This window comes from Sardina pilchardus, chromosome 24, assembly GCF_963854185.1.
Source record: "Sardina pilchardus chromosome 24, fSarPil1.1, whole genome shotgun sequence".
Taxonomy (NCBI): domain Eukaryota; kingdom Metazoa; phylum Chordata; class Actinopteri; order Clupeiformes; family Clupeidae; genus Sardina; species Sardina pilchardus.
Window position 1 is genome coordinate 16,602,387 of NC_085017.1, and position 19,515 is coordinate 16,621,901.

Genomic DNA, 19,515 nt, shown 5'->3' on the forward strand with positions numbered 1-19,515 from the left:
CCAAGGTTTAAACACTGAGTAATAGCCTTAGTGGTGTTATATGGTTTCCATTAGTCATTGCTGATTGACAGTGATTTTTATCACCAACGATTATATATGTAAGAATACCTATAAATATATTCTGTCTGTTACATTTTTTTGCTTCATATGTGTACACATCCATTTTTTAATCAACATATTGCACTTGGCAAAATAATACGAAAAACAAAATGGCCACTAGATGTCACTGCATTACACGGAATGTGGAATACTGGAGAAAGTTGATGTGGTTTAGAACTGAATTTAAAAATTTCAGAAATGTTTACATTTTTTTTATTTTAGTTGTGGTCAGTTAATGGCCAGAATTAAATTCATGCAGTTCCATATTTCCATTTTATGTGGATGACAAACACAACATTGACCGTGACATCTGTCTGCCACCACTTCAACATTGTCCATGTGGAGAAAGCGACTTGGGTGCAACTTCTTGCAACTAAGCAGCTCTAAATCCTGTCCATGGGCCAATACTTATATTATCACAAATTAATAGTCTATCTGGGTCAAAACTAGTGTCACTATCAAATTGTTCGATTTAAATGTTACACTTTGGTCCATTGAGTACCAACATGTATATAAATTCCTCAATTTGTTGCTTAAATTAAGACATTTTTTTTTTATCTCAAGGTTTCTTAAATGCTATATTTAGATTTACAAATGAGGCACACATCCTATTTTGCATATCAAATCATTCCATTATTAACATATTGAGTGAATAGAAAAATAAATATATAAAAAATACTCTCAACAGCCATTAATATTGGCAATATGAAGCAGCTTTCATTTGTTTTTACAAATAAAATATAAATCAGGCTATCAACTTTAGTAATGACTATAAAACTGGTCATTTCAGTTTCAATACACTGCCAGTAGCCTGCATGAATAAAAGTGTAATTCCATAGAAACGTAAACCAACTGATGCTACAGTCTACACTGCACTACATTTCCTGTCCGGCTAATCTCATTTTTGAGCCATCAAAGTGATTTTATAGAATTCATCCCCACAAACGTGCTCGTCCCAACACTGTATGCAAATTGAGGGCCAAATTCTGAGGTAAAAACATGTTTTTCTTTAAATAGTTTAACTGCAATAATGCATGCATAATTATCACATTAGTTATATAGTCCATATTTAATTACAAAATATCAAATGAATATGATTATTTTTATTTAAAAAAAAAAAGTTTGTCCCATGTCACTGGTGTTACTGCATAACAAAACTCTAATTTTAAAATACCAGCAATCATGACACAACTGGACTTCCTTTTACCTAATACCTGAAAGTCTAAGAAGTACTGTTAAACCTACAACCTCCTTTCATTTATCAGAATTTTAAGTATTTATGTCATGATTTCTTATTGAAGCTCTTGGTCAAAGTCACTGGTATGCCCTTCTTAACTCTTAGGGAGATTAAAGAAAAGAAAATACAAATGAATTCCATTGCATACTAGTGAGTCTAGCCTGACTAACAACAAATCTTTCATTATAGCAGCCATTTCGTAAAATGCAGATTTTCACGAAATCGTCACTAGTGTTACCATTACTGGTTTTTACCGGCACTGGTGTTTTTGGCAACACCAGTGACAACTTACCACTGACAAAGATGTAAAGTAACACCAGTGACTCATATAAATTACATGTAAAACTTTCAATAAATTTCAATGCATTTTAAGAAAGAAAATGATCAGGTTGTCCCTAATGTCTATTCTTACGGCAAATTACTTCAGTAATAATGCTGTGGTCTAACAAAATCACCAGCAAAGCAACCTTTGTGAGCAACAAAACAGCATTAAAGGTGCTCATGATCACATCTGATCACATCTCATGACACACTATAGCTGTCTGTCCCCTCACTACAATAAAATAGCAGTCTCTGTAGACAGTACAGGCACCAAAAACAGCCTTGCCAGGCTGTACTGTTTGTTGCTGTTTTTGGAGACTGGGCTGTCTGAGACTGTGTTTTTTACAGTGACAGGCAGCTAGCAGATTGTGTGGAGAAGCCAACATCGCTTAGAGCACCTTTAACAACAGAGCAGCCTTTGTGAGCATTTCACTGGGGTTGTCAAGCACTCCTTAGGCGTACCTCATCTGTGTTTGGTAGAATTAGACCCAGGACACCTCCAGAGGCCTCAATGCCCACCAAAACCCCATATTTCAACCCATGTAGAACCTAGGTACTGTTGCCCAGTTGGGACACAAATAAAACCCAGCAGTGTAATCCTGTGGAGCCCATTGTGGGCAAATTACATGGGGCCACTTTGGAGCCCCCGTATTGGACCCATATTGGCAATACAAATGTTGGCTGTGTGTCTACGTCCCAAACCCACCCCCCTCCACACTTATGATGGGTCCTCTGAAAATAAATTTGTCCGTCATTCCTCTTTGTGTCTGTGGTTGTTTGGAAAGTTAGTGCAAAGACATATCTGGCTCAGCTATTTGGAAATTTTGAGAAAACTGTCTCGGCACACTAAAATTGTCAAAGTTAAGTAAAATAAATACGTTGACTATAATATGTATTTTAGAAATGTTGTCTCCACTCTGAAAGGGTGTATGTTTTCAGTATAACCCAAATAATCAAAAAAGAATATATATATATTAAAAAAACTGATGTTTTTGCAGCATGCTGGTTGTACCACAGACACATCTGACTGCAGAGATGAGATAAGAAGAGATGAAGAGATAAACTTCAGAAATGGGAAGCCTCTTTCTCCACACAACACAAAATAGCCTGTTAGCTTGCTGTGTAGTAAAGTGGATAAAAAAGAATATACCTGAAATAGAGGTGTTGGACCTGCTATTCAGATCATGGAAAGATACCTGTGAAAGAAAAATAGGTAAGAAAAATACAAATTCAAAATGAGTAGTTCACCCTTTGTGTTGCACTGCTTGATAGCCTGGCCCCGCTTGTCTACGCACTTCCGCTCAATTTCTTTTCCCTTCAGTATTCCGTCTGGAATAGCTTTATCCGCTTTCGTTTACTCCGCCAAGATCTTGCTGGATCATCTCTGCTCAATCAGCGAACAGAGGGCATTCCTGAGAGCAATTACATTTTTAGTTGCAAGCCTTTCGTTATCGTTGTGTCCCCCGTGGTTAACATATGTCACTACCAAAAATTAGTGATTGAACTCAAATGATTTCAAACTTCAGACAAGCGCCAACCAAGAAATAAACGTTTGCGAATGGATCGAGGCTGATTTCTTAAGATGAGTTTTTATTCTTACACAAAATCAAACTAAAACAAGCACCAAACTTGATTCCTATATTTTTACAAAGGGGTTCATACCCTGATTTGATCATATTTTTACATGCCTGTTGACAGTATTTCTTGATTCTTACTGAAAACCTTTTAATCCTAATATGTCAACAAAATGAAATGATGGGAAGTGTCATTGTGGTATATGACACCTTTACCCCCTGAAAACCAATATTACCAATATTATTGAACAGTTTTCTGAACAGTTTTCTGTGCCTGTGCGGCTGCTGTGCGATAGACGTTTCTAGTGGGCTTTGTTCCGTTAAAAACAATGGAGTTCTAATTGTTTTCTTGTTGCGGCGCACCGCGTACAGTACATGTCTGGTGGGCGCCGGCCTTTACTGTTTGGCCATAGCTAGTTTGGCCACCTCGGATGGTACCAATATCTGGATTAGCCCTTGAATGAATTTTACAACAGAAGCCACCTTTCAAGCATAAAGTCACTGTATTCACTGCCATGGCCTTCAGAATAAGACACAAAATGCAGCAGTTGATATGTCAATGTATCCATGCAAATGCTTACATCACCTCTACTCCCATAAACTTGTCATCCCACAGTCCTCCATTCTTTATTTTCCCTTTATCTAAATCCACAAGACTGAACGGCAAACAATGCCGCTTCACTAAAGTACAGTTGTACTTTCTAACAGTCTTTCTAATGTAAGCCACTTCAGTGCACCACAATATAATAGAATGCCATATCTTAAAATCATTTTTAAAAATCTATATTTTCCATTTTCATAAAGAAAATAGTATATATGGTATAAATAAGATTAATTGTCAACTCCTTCCCACTCCAAATCACAACTGCATGGCAGAAAATGAATATGGTGTGGATGGTGGTGGGGTTTTTGTAACAATGGGCCAGCATACCATCCATTCTCACCTTCATTGCGGGAGTGTGAGCAGCTATGGAAGTGTTGTGTTCATGGTTTCGGCAGGCAAGAGGCAAATGTGAGAACTGATGTGGAATTCACAGGCAGAGCAAGTCACAAGCAGGTCACGCCCAGGTGCCAATCGCTAACCATTAACAGCAAGCATTCATGTAAATCAGGTTTAAAGTAGAAACAGAAAACTGTGTGTGAGTAAAATGAATGAATGGATTAATTTGTGGTATGTAGTGCAGACCAGTACCTAGGCCTATTCATTCATTTCGGCTTGGACACTGGACTGTTGGAGAGCAGTCATCAAGTTTATCATCAAGTCACACAGCCAGCTTTTGCAGCTGTGTTCGAGGAATAATTCTGGGATAAAGTGTCACGCAATTGATTCTTTATTGCATGTTCTTAAAATATGTCATTATTGCATTATAATGAACTGAAAGCAAAGTGTTGACAAAAAAGAACATGATGCCAGGGTGGAAATAACTGTTGGAAGTAAATCCCTGCTTGTTGGTGACAGATTAATGCAGAATTCTTGTAAATGTGTGACAAAAATGCAGAGGTAAGATGATACTGGATCACGGTGACCCTGTTTAGTTTCCCTTTAGCTTCTGCGTCAGTTGTCAAGGACTAAATGAGGAGGGCACTGAAGTGAAAGGCAGGTTGCACTTGCAAAGGAAACAGCCTCCATAGCAACCAGTCCCCCTGCTGGCCAAGTGGTCATGTGAAAGTGACTCAGTCTCTTGCGGTCTGTGTGGGGTAAAACTAGTCACTGGGTGACTCACTCAACATGCCTCTAGTCCTCACATTTATTGGACCTGGGAAGGAGAGACAATAGGAAAACTTGTTTTGAATAATCACCTGATGTATTAAAGGGCTAACCAACGAGCAGAGAGACAAAACATATTTGAGAACTGAGACATGTGACAATTAACGGTTTTTTATTATTCTAATGATAATACTGATCATCATTCACTGCACTATGCAATGCTTGTGAGTTGTCTGATTCAACCTCCTGTCTCTATTGGCCAGACCTATAGTGAATTCTGTCCTGTAATAGGCTAGTTGTTTTTATGTAGGCTGAAAACAGCAAAGAACAGTCTAATGATAACATTTTTTTTTTTTTTTTTTTTTTAAAAGAAAGAAATTACGCAGAAAACGCAGTTTCAATGTGATCTATTTTTTCCAGGATATTTTGACAACACCCCCTCCCAAATCAATCAGCGTAAACAAGACATGTGATGTTATGCATCAGTGTTGCGTCTGCGCAGAAGGACCTCTGGGTGCAGTGGGAGCCATGTTTGTGTGGAATGTCCGCGTTGTTGGAAGTAGGCTATCTTACAGGGATTATCATCAAAGTAGAGATAATATTTTAAATATTTAAAGAACTAATTCGTATTCTCTCGAAAACTCGCCAAGGTAATACGACAACGACAGAACATAATCGTTTTTATTTTGAGGCAAAGTTTTGTATACCCACGTGATCGTCGTTAACCAATAGGAGACCCGCTGACGTTGCCGTGAAATATCTTCTTTGTTGGAGATTTCTCCGTAATAACCGAAATACTTTGAAATAATACGGATAATGGCTAATATGGAGATGGATGGAATATACCACACAGTGGCAAATGGATCTAAACTTGTTTGCGCTTTTTGTTAATGCGGCATTCATCTGGCCTTTTTTTTCATGAACTCTGCGCCAAGAATCCGATCCTAATCACATATCACATGACGCACCCTCCCCCCACCCGATCCAATGAAGGGGGAAGAAGTCGGACATGTTTGGAGGAAATGTTGAATAAAGAAACGTGGCTGAAGACAAGAAGAAATAAGGAAATGTCAGAAGTATGCGGATTTTTAGATGGACCTTTTTTTGGCTTGTTACTTTGACTTAGTGTAATTTGGGATCCTTTTTTTCTTGGCAAAGGGCACATGAACATATCACTTTTAATCCTATTTTAATAGTTTAGTCACAGATTTCACGATATTATGTATTGTAGACTTAACGTTAGAAGCTAACCAAGCAATGTAGACGACGTTTTAATCGTTTCGAAATTGTAGTTGTGTTATTGAGTGTCATTGCAACAGACGTGTAACCTTGTTAGTGGGGGTGGGGTGAAGTAGTTTCATTAGATAAGCTAACAATGCAGCGTGGTAATCATTTAAAAGTTGAGAATTCTCTTATGGTATCTTTCTTTTTATAACAGACTATATCTCGTGTTGTAGGCCTAGTGTCGCTCATAACATAGGTGTTTGAGTTGGTAAGTGAGCCTTGGGGCACGAGCACCAACATTGTGTTAAATCTGTCATTTAGATCTTTGTTGTGTTCTTAGATAAAATGGCGTCTTTGCACTCAATTTGGGAATATATTGGCTTGAGAAAGTGGTGCCAGTTGACATTGGTTCACATACTGTTTGTGGCGTCCTTGGGGAAATTGTCAGATATAGCTTAATTTGTGCAGAAAACACGTGGATGTATTTTCTTGCCATGCTTTCACTTTAGTTTGTAGTGTTTTTTCGTCAAGGAACATGGAACCAGAGAGGAAAATGGCTTTAGTTAAAAGTGCTGTGTCATTTCAATGGAGGACACTTTCTGTAGGCCTTGTAGAACCTGCCCTGCTCTAGGCAGCCGATGGACTGAAAGGGTCATGTTAAAATAGTGAGCCCGTTTGATTGAGTTTTCTTGAGCACTTCTGAAATGTCAAATGGCAATTACCACGTGGATTAAAATGATGAAATGCCATGTGCAGCTTGTCTTGTTGTGAGGCATAGGTTTCAGTTATTGGTAGTCTTTTCCGTAAGGTATCGTAAAGTGTTAATGAGTGAAAAGGTTACAGAATGCAACTGCATAACGTTTGATTTTTGGTTCAGAAGAGGCGTTTTATCGTGAAAATGGGCTCATCACAACCTTCCAAAATGGCGACGGCACATCAGGATAGTGTGGCTAGTCGACTGCGGGGAAAGTAGAAAATAGCATGGTGCTTCATGGTGTATGTGGCAGTAGTCTGATACGCGTGATGTAATCAACGGACCAATGGTGTGCCTTGACGTTGCGCTCAAAGCCCGCGCTTAGGTCTCCGACACCAATCAGGGCTATCTTTTAGTCCATGTTGGTGTAATCCAACTGGCGGAAAATTATTAGTAATTTGGATAGTAGGACTTGTACATCGAAGAGAGGGCAGCATTATTTTGGAGGTTGTGTTTTCGCAGCTGGTCTACAAACTCTGTGTTGTTGAGAATTCCTAGTAGGTAGCAACTGAATGGAAATTGATGGCGGAGAACCTACAGGGAGGATTTGGGTGTGGCTTACTTGATTGACGGTTGGGCAAACGTATAGACTTTAGGGAGGCGTGGCTTTCTTGGGGTGCTTAAGCCAATAGTGTTGCTAGATGGTTTATAAATAGTCGGGCGGATTCATTTTGTCGCCATTTCACTGAAGCTGTGTAGAGGAGGTCGGAAAGGATCTGGGAGGAAAGGCGATACGGGAACCTGAGAGAAACGGGTATACTAAACAGAATCCGGATCCATCCTGATGGAGACGGCCTTAAACCCGCCCCTTGACAGGTACCAATCGGAACAATTGACAATAACTTTGCAATCTGACTGAGTATTGCTGTTCAGAACTTGTTAGTAACTTTGGATTTGTTGATGCCGTTTGGCATATGACAACAGCGCTGATGCCGGGCGGATTAACTTGCACAAATTGTTGTTGAACTCCGTAACTTGCGACTGTGGTTCTTAGCAGCCGAGCACAGGACACCCGAGGTCATGCCATTATTGGCAATTCCAATAAATGTGTATGTCAGAATCAGGTTGGGTATATAATATTACATTAAATTATATTTTGAATTGGTTGTCCGCCTTTACCCAACTCGTCGTTGTGCCGACGCCATTTTCCCTAGCATTTGTTGCTAAGTCAACTGTAACACTTAACATTAAGTTGGTGCACTTTCTGTGTGGATCTAACAGAGATGTTAATGTATGAGAAGGACATATTATTGGTCTGCTGGAAAGAAATAAGCTGAGTAGGTAACGTTAGGTGGTTACTTTTGAATCGTTAAATTAGCATTTGTAGCCTAGCGAATAACCCGTTCTGTGAATAACGCTAGCCATAAGTTAACGTTATCTAACGTCAAGAGTCCTAAGGTTTGCTTAATGTCAAGCTTGAACATGCCAAGCTTTGTGGCGAAATAGTTTGCGACTTGTGATTGAGCTCCCTTAGTGTAATGACAAATGTGCAATCAGTGGGCGATGTCGATATCTCTTTAACGAATTGGATACATTGACGTCTTAGTCAGCCACATGAAACATTAACGTTATGTAAGTTAGTTGTAAAGATAACGTTACTCCTTTTTGTCACACATCAAAACCCAAAATATCTTGAGCGGGCAAACCATATGTCTTGACTTGGGTGGTAACTTGGTTTGATCTTAACTTTGATTATTAGTGAACTCAACGTTAACTCCTAGGTTAGCATGCATTGCATTTTTTAAGACTGGTCCAGTGGTGGGATGGTTGTACTTAGGTTGCCTAGTAACCGGCATGTCTCTGGAAGTTAAGCAAGCACGCCAATGCCAATCCTTGCAAAATGTAGTTAACCAGTTGTGGATGTAGTCTTTTTAGACATTATACAGCTCGCTTTGTTTTTCTCTGTAGTAATGTAATGATTATTCTAGAGTATGGCTCACAACTATTAAATATTAGCACATTTGCTGATACCACACCAGGAAAGCCAATGACATGATTTTCTGTACTAATGCCTTTTTATTGACTATAATAAAATTATTGCAAAATATGAATTGTTTCTAATTTTGTGTCATTTAAGACAAATTAAACTTGAGTTCTGGGATCGTTTTAACATGCAAGGGTTCCTTAAACTATTGCATTGAGAGGTTTACAGGTTCACTGCCTGTTCTAAACCAATGGGTCCTTCAATTGATTCATGTAAAACTTGTTCACTAGCTTGAGCTGACAGCTTGATTGCAATTCCCTACTGGCTCAGTGTTGCTCACCATGTGCCAGTGTGTGGGTACATTGTCATTAGAGAGAAAACACTTTAACTTTGTTAAATCACATCTCTTTGAGATTGGAAATATTATTTCGGTGTAAAAAAACCCTGACAACTTTGATGCTATTTGTGATGCAAAAGGACACGTGTGAGACGCCTGATACATTTGGGGAAGACGTTCTTGGGATCGAAAATTCTCAGAGGTTAGCCCCTTACTCACATTTTCAGGTGGGCAGTAAGCCTGTCCCTGAGACTGTTGTGATGTAAGCCCCCCCCCCCCCCCCCCCTTCAGCACAGTTGCATCATTGTCACTGGTACCATCAAGTTGGTTAACTGACACCACTACCCTCTTTTTAATGCCCCCAATCCCCTCATTACAGTTGCACTGGATGAGGACCATTTTTTCAAAATCCAATGCTTGTAGTCTTGAACCAAGACTCAAAAAGTAGCAAAACCTGTACAGGTTTTTATGACGATACTCATCAAATTCCTCCTTATATTTAGAGACTGGTTCAGTTTTATTAGGCTTACTTGATACTGACAGATCTAAAGGTAAGTCAACAGATCTAAGTACTTCACCATACTCCTATTTTAAGGGTCAAGAAGAACATTGATGAAGGGTGAAATGAGCAAAATAGTGTAACTTGTTGGTCTGTTCCATTCAGAAGACCTTTTCAAGAAACAAGTAAATAGGTTTTATTATGGATTGTTGTTCAGTCACAAGCAGTAGGGCCATATTTGCATGCTTACTATGCTCACATTTGAATGTTGGCGTCCAGTTTGGTTTGCATCTGTGTGGGTAAGGTGATGTTCAATATGTAAGAGAGAACAACGTTTAACTTGGTAGTTGTTTGCAAGGCAGGGTTCAAATCGCACTACTCTCAGGGAAGATTTACCCTTAATATTAACATTTGAAAGGCAGCACCCCCCCCCCTTTTTTTTTGAAGATGTTTGTTGTAAAATTCCAAGGCTTGTTAGTGTGGTCTGTGTACATGCACAGTAGCCCACACACCACAGCCCACAATGTACGGCCTTGGATATCAGCTTAACAGACTTTTATCACAGCACAATCCCTTACTGTGTTGTGTAGTGTAGGTTGCTGTTTAGAGGGGGTGTGGGGCTTGGTTGCCATGGTTATGCTAGTCTGGCAGCCAATGAAATGGACCTGTTAGCTTGGTTGCCAGGCGACATAAGGGAATTGGGCAGTAAAATGCATGCAGGTGTTGTTATTTAACTCCTGTTAACATGTGTCCTCCCCCATCCTCTAATATAGGCAGGTGTTGTAGCATCAGTCTCTTGTGGGCTTTGTTAGAAAGGGTATGGAAAACCTACCCAATAAAGCTTGATATGTTCAATTTAAGTAAAGGCTCGTAAATCCTTTGATGGAACTCTTTACGGATGTCAGCATAGAGAAACACCTATTGAAGTGCAGGCCCCTTTAATAGGCATTCTGTTAATTTGTGTAGCTGAACAGGCAACTCAAAGCCTAGCACCATTATTCGTATGTAAGGCAGCGACTTGGTGATGCTCAGATCTTAACTCCTCACTGCAACCAGGACAGGACTTTAGTACAACTTAACCTGAAGGGGGGTCTAGTTATATGAAGCGGGACGGGTGAGTCATTTGTGAGAGCCCAGGCAAATGTTAAGCGTGTTTGCCTGAAGGGTTAATCATACACCGGCTGGAGGTTGTGAAACACCAGGAACCGAGCCTGCCTATGATCAGCAGAGTTCCTATATGACTATAGGGATGTGTCATAGTATTGGCCCTAAGAAGTGGGAACACATCGAGTCGAGCTCTGCTATGACTCATCGGTGGTCCTTTTTCAAATAGTCTGAGGCTGTGGAATTGGTGTGATGATTTAGCCGTTAGTCAGTTCCCTCTCATCTTACTTCAGTTCCAGTTTCTGGTCTGAGGAGACATTTCATTGCTTTCTTTTATCTCCTCTACATTTCTCTCCCTTTTCTCCCTACTACGCTCCTGCCATTCAATCTCGCACTGGTGTAATGATTCTCTGGATCTCCCACCCTTTTCCCCTTTCTCTGTTCTCCTTTTCCTCCTCTCCTCCCAAAAAACCTCCACTCTCACTCTGATTCTAACTCTTCCCATCATCCTTTACACCCTCTCATCCCTCCTTTACGTCTCCATCCTCACCGTCTCCCTCCGTCCATTCCAACAGCCTCTCTCTGGGCGGGGGCGACCTGGTCATGCAGGGCATCACCGCGGTGATGGAGCAGCAGCAGTCGGGCGGAGGGGCAGGCAAGCGCATCCGCAAGCCGTCGCTGCTCTTCGAGGGCTTTGAGGGTCCCCCGCTGCTGCCACACTCAGCCCCCAACTCTGGGCCTCAGCTGCCGGCCGTGCGAGACCCCGCCCGCCAAGGCCGCATGACCAATCAGCTGCAGTTCCTCCAAAAGGTGGTGGTGAAGTACCTGTGGAGGCACCACTTTGCCTGGCCCTTCCATGAGCCGGTGGACGCCTCTAAGCTCAACTTGCCTGTGAGTCCAACACGTCGTACTACAAGTTTCATTAAATATTTTTGTGTGATGCCTTTGATAAAAATGTAATTCAAATCTTTATATGCTTGCACGCACAAACAAAATATGAAGGGGAGGGGGGGGGGGGGGATTCAGAAGGCAATTCAGCAATAGTGTGGTCAGGTACAGATCACAAAATTGGTTATTCATTGTATTTTATTTCAGTTAGCTCACATGTATTGCTTCTGCCCTCTTGTGAACCATTGAGTCATTAATGATAATGGTCACCTTCTTCCCACTGTGTGAGTCACAGAGCTGACCTTAGTTTCTGTGTACCTGTCCTCCCTCAGGACTACCATAAAATCATCAAGCAGCCCATGGACATGGGCACCATCAAGAGACGTCTGGAGAACAACTTCTACCGTGGCGCCAACGAGTGTATGCAGGACTTCAACACCATGTTCACCAACTGCTACATCTACAACAAGGTAGATAGACTTATTCATACATGGATATCGTCAACTATATTCACCAATTATGTGTGCGGTATTTACATGGATTGGGTGTCACATTATTTAACTCAATACATGACACAGACTTGGATGAAAAGGTTTGGTAGGAGTTCACCATACATGGCAATAGAAAGTGTATGATGCTCTACAGGGACCACATCATGCACTGTTCGCAATGGTCTCAATTCAGTTTGAACTGACCAGTAACCTGGTCCACAACTAGAGGGGGCTGCAACTCTGCCATGTTTTACCTCCATAGATTGAACTGACACTTCAGCATAGTGACAATTGGAATTAAAAGACACTTTATGTATTGACTTAACTTTTCTTAACATGAAAAGTGCCCCCCTTTAATATATATGAGAAAATGGCTTATAATGGTTCAAATAAGTAGTTTTAGCAAGGATATTTAATGAATGTCATCATATATCTAATCGTGTTGATGTTTCTTGTGTCCAGCCCACAGATGACATTGTCCTGATGGCTCAGTCTCTGGAGAAGGCGTTCCTTCAGAAGGTGGCCCAGATGCCCCAGGACGAGGTGGAGATGGCCACCCCTTTGCCACGGGCCAAACCGGGCAAGCCGGGCAAAGGCCGCCGAAACACCGGTGAGCAGAAAGGACGGGGTGAAAAGATGTTGACTTTTTGAGCAGATGTCTCAGGGAGGTGTTCTTGAGCAATATTATTCAGACACTTCCCTATTCATGTTGGGGAAACACATTCTTATCTGGAGAACTGAAATCATAAGTAGGCAAATTGTCAAAATCTTCCAGTCTACACACATGGAATCGGGTCACGTGAATGTTTGTCGACAATGCTCAAGATGTTGGCCCACATTATCATAACCTTCTTCCATGGGTGTGTAGGGAAGGGGTAGTGTGTGTAGGGGTAGTGTTTTCTCATCTATCTGGTCACATGTGTAGAAGCTGATGATGAACCTAAGAGTGGAATTTCAGTTGCACCATCTCTCCTCATCTTACTCTCAGCATCTTACTCAATCTCTTCTCTCTCTGATCTCTGTTTAGTTCCAGGCGGTGTGACCACGGCCCACCAGGTCCCAGCCATCTCTTCGGTCTCGCAGTCGGCGTACTCGCCCCCGACACCCGACACCCCCGACCCCATCTACTCGGTTCCCCCACAGACTCTGCTGGCCAAAAGTCTGCACCCCATGCCGCCTGCTTTGATGGCTGTCCCCCCAACACAGCCCACAACCAAGGTAAGAACCACCGACTTGTCACCCTCTAGTTTCCGTTGATGTCCAGAGAGATTGCACTTAGCTGCCATTGTGACCCCGACCAAAACACTAAGATGGATTGATACTTTTAGCCTTAGTTACAGTTTCGAAACTAGTCTAATGTATGTGAAAGGGAATTTGCCGGTTTCCTGTGTTTGACGATCTTTGTCAAACAAATATCTTAAACTGACCTCTCTTTTTTTTTAATACTTCTCTCAACAGAAAAAGGGCGTGAAGAGGAAAGCGGACACCACCACCCCCACCACCATGGTCATGCCCCTCATGGGCGTCATGGGCGTTGGCAGCATGGGCCTGGGCATGGGCCTGGACAGCGGCAGCGACTCCCCTCTGACCCTCTCGTCCCTGGGCATGGGCATGGCCATGGACTCCAAGCCCGGCCGGGGCATGCTGGGTATGGGGCGCGGCGGCGGCCTGGCGGGGAAGGCTCCGGCGAGGCGCGGGGGCAGCGGTCGGCCCATCAAGCCGCCCAAGAAGGACCTGCCGGACTCCCAGCAGCACCAGCCCTCGCGGCGCGGCAAGCTGAGCGCCAGCCTCAAGCACTGCAACGGCATCCTCAAGGAGCTGCTCTCCAAGAAGCACGCCGCCTACGCCTGGCCCTTCTACAAGCCCGTGGACGCCTCCACACTGGGTCTCCACGACTACCACGACATCATCAAACACCCCATGGACCTCAGCACCATCAGGGTGAGCCCAACTTTTTTACAAGTCCTCCAGCAACATGCAGACGCATCGCTGAAACCAAGTTATATGGAGGGTAAAGTGTAGATGAATTGCCTAAATTAATTTGTAGTGTAATATGGCAATTGCTCCTTTACAGAATATGTGAAGACATAACATTTAAAATCAATTATATCACTACATTCATAGTATGTCTGTCCTTAATTAAATGCTATCAAAAGTCAGATTCCTCCACACATATCTAGTAGCAGTAGCATAGCAGGTGTAGAGAATGTGGAAAGTGCCATAGACCACATTGGCTTTGCAAAGGCAGAAGTGAAAAGTCAGAAAGGGTTGCTGATATGGAACCGAACCAAGCGTGACGTCCGCTCTCTCTCTCTCAGAGGAAGATGGACGGCCGCGAGTACAGAGAAGCGCAGCAGTTTGCCGCCGACGTGCGGCTGATGTACTCCAACTGCTACAAGTACAACCCGCCCGACCACGACGTGGTGGGCATGGCCCGAAAGCTGCAGGTATGTTCCAGTTTTGCCCCATACACACACACACACAAAACACAAAACAGAAACGTAAGATTTTGTAGCCGACACAGACACGCATAACTTTCCTTCCCTTGCAGGAAGGCCTGATTTTTAAACTGCAGCCATGTTTGTTAATTTGGTTCATGTTGATTCACAGTTCTCAAATGTAGACACACACAAAAAACACACTCAGACAAAGACAAAACAACATACACATACAATAAGGCAGTAGATAAGCCTCATTGATCCCCAATGCACACACAACAGTCGTACAACGTGCCTCCACAAGAAGGTACATACCTAGCAGTCACCCATAGGTTATGTTCCAGTGCTGACTTTCACTCTGAAGCTTCCTTTCACTTGCATGTTCCAGCCCAGTGATCAGACAACTACCCCAAGGGAAAACTAGACTACAGTTACACTTTCACTTGCTCTTTTACGGACAGATTGAAATACTCGGTGTGTGTATCAACGCGTACTCATGTCACCTCTCGTCCTCTTTCCCAGGATGTGTTTGAGTTTCGCTTCGCTAAGATGCCAGACGAGCCCCTGTCTCGCATGCCACCGCCATCCCTGGGCGGCGGTCTGGGCGGTCACTCGTCCTCCTCCTCGTCTTCGTCGTCGTCGTCGTCGGAGAGCGACCCCAGCAGCGAGAGCGAGAGCGAAAGCAGCCCCAGCTCGGACAGCGAAGAGGAACGTGCGCACCGCCTGGCTGAGCTGCAGGAACAGGTGTGTATGCAGGTAGACTCCACACCTACACACACACATACACAGACCAATAAACACAAACACAAGTCAGCCAGGCAAGGTCATTAACCTGTCCCAGGATGTTAGCCTAGCAGTTTGTATTGGTCAGTTGGTTTGGGTTGTTGGCAGTAATTTCTTGATGCAGCATGTCTAGGCATCCAGTACATAGTGATGTCCACCAACAATCAAATGGAACAGACAGACTTACACCCACTTTTGTGTGGTGTACTATTATACATTACAGTGAAGTGAAGCTAAATAAATCACACATAAAGTTATCATAGTATAATCACAGAACAGAGCACAGCTTGGCCTCATGACCTGACCTTTGACCTTTGCCCTCACAGCTGAAGGCGGTGCACGAGCAGCTGGCGGCGCTCTCGCAGGGCCCCATTGTCAAGCCCAAGAAGAAGCGCGACAAGAAGGACAAGAAGAAGAAGAAGAAGCCCGAGAAGCACCGGAGCAGCCGCGCCCCGGCCCCGCCATCGGACGACGAGCCCGTGGCGCGGCCCGCCAAGGTGCCCAAGGTCGCCAAGACGCCCAAGACGCCCAAGACCAAGAGCAGCAAGGCGGCGCCCACCTCCACGCAGGGCAAGAAGGGGGCGACCAAGAAGAGCAGCAAGACCAAGTGAGTGGGCATGGGCATGGGCATGGTCATCCATATGTGACTGCTGTGGCTGTCCCTAATCACCACAACCAGCTTCATTTATAGTCAGTCACTACTATTAGATGATGTCGGATGATTGTAGTTGTTAATTTAATTAATCAACCCAACTAACTGTCCTCAAATGTCTGGTAAAAGTCCCGGTTCAAGGATTCAGGCAATTATCAAATCAACATTTAGAAGTTAGGACGATAGTGCTCTAACCGAAGTTGAATAACATGCATTGTTCAAAACATCAAAATATGGAGGCTCACCCAAGTGTAACCCACACACCTGCCCGCCCTGTTGTCCTTCTGTGTTACTCTTGTGTCCTGACTCTCTCTCTCTTCCATCCATCCTGCCCCTCTGCCAGGTCCTCCAAGAAGGCGATACCCCCGCCCGTGCCGCTGCTGCCCCACTACGACTCGGACGAGGAGGACGAGACCAGCCCCATGTCGTACGACGAGAAGCGGCAGCTGAGCCTGGACATCAACAAGCTGCCGGGCGAGAAGCTGGGCCGCGTGGTACACATCATCCAGGCGCGCGAGCCCTCGCTGCGCGACACCAACCCCGAGGAGATCGAGATCGACTTCGAGACGCTCAAGCCGTCCACGCTGCGCGAGCTGGAGAGATACGTCATGACCTGCCTGCGCAAGAAACCGCGCAAGCCCACCACAGGTGAGCTACTTTGTTTTGTTTTTGCTCTGAAGCGGCCTGAAGCATGCTACACTCAACACACACAGGCTTTGGGGAGAGGTTGAGATGTTTATGTCAGACACATTGGGTAGGTGTGCCAGATCTAATACAGCAGGTTCTGAAACTGGACTCCTCTTTGCTAAGTATAAATTTGCAAGAGTGTTTCTCAACACACACACACACACACGCACGCACAAACAAATACGAGCACACGCACTCTGTCCATGTAAACCAGCTCCTGAACTGGGAGGATGTTCTACATTATTCATGTCTTTGTTCTCTGCGTCAGTGTGGTAGCTGATAGTTGAGTGTCTGAGTGCCGATGACGTCATTTAAATACGGGTCAAATACAGACATAAAGTGGCACTAAGATGTAAAGCACATGCTGCTCCAGCCTGTGTGAGTCACACTAAGTGTTTTTGGGATTACTGTGTGTTAATGGGATAGCCACCACACTATGGGATTACATTTTAATTGCTGTACATTTCCCATTTTTTAACTGGTACTTCCGCTCTTAGCCTGTGTACTGTGCTGTGGTTCTCCCTGCGCCCTGTGTTGTGGTGTGTGTGTGTGTGTGTGTGATCCTGCGCCATGCGGCGCTCCCCATGTGCTGTGCTGGGTGTAACCAGAGAGGGTTAAAGCGGAGCAAGAGGCGCAAACGTTAGAACATTTCCACGTTCGGTTTTCGCAAAGGGTAGGGGGGCGAAATCCCCCTTTAAGCAGACCTAGAAAGTGACGTTAAATTCGAACTGAACCGCTTGCCAATCTGACAGAGATCGATTTCCCACTATGACGACTTTGCGAAACGCCTCTTTAAGCAGACAGGAACTGTTTGAATTTTGCTTCCATAGAGATGCATTATGTTGCTCTATCTTGTCAGTAATGAAGGATCTTGGGTGTAACCCTGTGCTCTGTGCCAACCCTGCAGGGCTGAAGAAGAACGCGGCGGGCAAGTCCAAGGAGGAGCTGGCCCTGGAGAAGAAACGCGAGCTGGAGAGGAGGCTGCAGGACGTCAGTGGCCAGCTCAACTCCGGCAAGAAGCCAGCCAAAATCAAAGGTAAGAAGGCAGACACACACACACACACACACACACACACACACACAATTGTGCAATTGAAAACCTATGGAATTGCTTCTTCTCATGTTTGGATTAAACTAATAGAACTAATTCTGCTCTAGAAAAGATTAAATCTGTTTTTGAAATCCTGATGAAGGAACTATGCTAACTTAGAGCTATGAGTCAATTACAACTTATTACAAGGAATTGCTGTCTTGTCTTCTTTTCTTTTCAATTTTCAGTTTTTTTGTTTTGTTTTCCTTGTTGTTGAACTTTTTCTCTCTCCTTTCAGCGGAGAAACCCAGCACAGTAGAGCCACATGCTGTTGCATCTCGCCTGAGTGCCAGCAGCTCCAGTTCAGACTCTTCCTCCTCCTCCTCTTCATCGTCGTCCTCAGACACCAGCGAGTCGGACTCGGGCTGAGCGGCACTGCCGGGGACGGGGCCTGGCGCCCTCGGTCGGCCAGGCCAGCGTGTAGGCAGACAAGACCAGCCTGGTGCCAGGACGCGTGTGTGTGTGTCTTTGGCGCCAGGGGCAGAGAGAGAACTTTTCCTCCCGACCAGTGCATGGAAGCCCCACGAGATCACTGTAGAGATCGAGACGAGGGAGAGATCGGATGAGGAAGAGGAGAGGTCTCCTGCAGCAGACTAATGGGGCTGCTCCCCTCTTCCACAAAAGAGAGGGGGAGCGATGGAACAGGGGCATGCCAGAAAACGGACTTCTTCTCTGGGGTGGCAGGGCTGCCTAGATTGCCCCCCTTCTCTTTACCATGTAAATACATGTCAAAATATATACTGTAAATATCTATTTTTCTTTTATAAAGAAGAATTTTAAGGAATCCCCAATTGGGGGAGAGAGAGAGAGTGAGTGGTCAGATTGTTTTTGTTTTGTTTTTATAGTTTTTTTTCCCCCTTTTTAAAAGAGGTTTTGGATACGTTTGGTTTAGGTGGTAGTGAATGTGTCTTGAAACCTGTGCCGCTTCTTCAAACGCATACACACAAACCAGGATAGTGGTGTTTTGTAGCTTGATACATGGTTCTACATCAATATCTTTGCTTGCCTGACAGAACCCTTTGCTCCCACCTTTTCCAGTCTTTAATCTAAAAATCAATCCCAAGTTTATAAAGTACATCTGCAACATTGTTATAGACATCTGCAATATTGTATAGACTTGCTTTCATGTAGTGGCACATGCAAAATCGCCCCATCAACTTCTGTAGATATTTTTCCTTTTGTTCTGTCAGTTTTTCATGTCTTCATCTCCCTACCCCAAGAACCACTCTGGAGGTTGTCTTAAGAGATAGCTTGGAGTATTTTTAGTTCACTGTTCCTAAGATCCAGATGTACTGCTTAAAAAGCAGAATTGTATATGAGGCTTTAATGTGATTTATTTTCTCTTACTGGGTTTGTTTGTTTTAAGGTGTGCTTGTGTGTGTATGTCTGTATTTTTCAGTTCTTATTTATTTGCCTGGAGACTTCCGATGCCTAATGCAGGTCTTTTAACAATTTAATGGATCCCTACCCTACACATGATTTGTTTTATTTTGTTTTTTTAAAACCTCCTGTTGATTCGGGAGTGGGTTTTACGTAATATTGTATCACTGCTGTTAGGACTACTGCACGGGACTGTACAGGTATATGAATTACAACACAACACAATACTTGTTTCAGGTGTCTTGCAAAAAAAGAAAAAAGAAAAACATGTACATAGTCAACCGTTGTACAGCTCCGGAGCATGTATGTAGCTATTGGTGAGACA

At 43.6% G+C, this 19,515-nt stretch overlaps 1 protein-coding gene across 3 annotated transcripts; it reads left to right on the plus strand.

Moving 5' to 3' along the window:
* The first annotated feature begins 5,872 nt into the window (after positions 1–5,872).
* brd2a (bromodomain containing 2a) lies at positions 5,873–19,377 on the plus strand. Of its 3 annotated transcripts, none has more exons than XM_062529651.1 (12): positions 5,873–7,733; positions 11,357–11,672; positions 12,002–12,139; positions 12,623–12,770; positions 13,188–13,378; positions 13,619–14,101; positions 14,479–14,607; positions 15,121–15,354; positions 15,708–15,988; positions 16,377–16,681; positions 17,628–17,756; positions 18,049–19,377. In XM_062529651.1, exons 1-12 carry the CDS (start codon positions 7,702–7,704, stop codon positions 18,177–18,179), a joined length of 2,517 nt encoding a protein of 838 aa, XP_062385635.1. In that variant the 5' UTR covers positions 5,873–7,701; the 3' UTR covers positions 18,180–19,377. The 3 variants fall into 3 exon arrangements, with proteins under 3 accessions (XP_062385635.1, XP_062385636.1, XP_062385637.1); XM_062529652.1 differs by having other exon boundaries at positions 15,121–15,342; XM_062529653.1 differs by having other exon boundaries at positions 5,873–6,015.
* Positions 19,378–19,515: the final 138 nt, after the last annotated feature.

Coding starts and splice junctions, on each gene's coding strand:
- brd2a (XM_062529651.1), top strand. CDS start 7,702: ATGGAGACGGCCTTAAACCCGCCCCTTGACAG. Junction 14,102..14,478: donor TGGACCTCAGCACCATCAGG/GTGAGCCCAACT, acceptor TCTCTCTCTCAG/AGGAAGATGGACGGCCGCGA. Junction 15,989..16,376: donor AAGAAGAGCAGCAAGACCAA/GTGAGTGGGCAT, acceptor CCCCTCTGCCAG/GTCCTCCAAGAAGGCGATAC.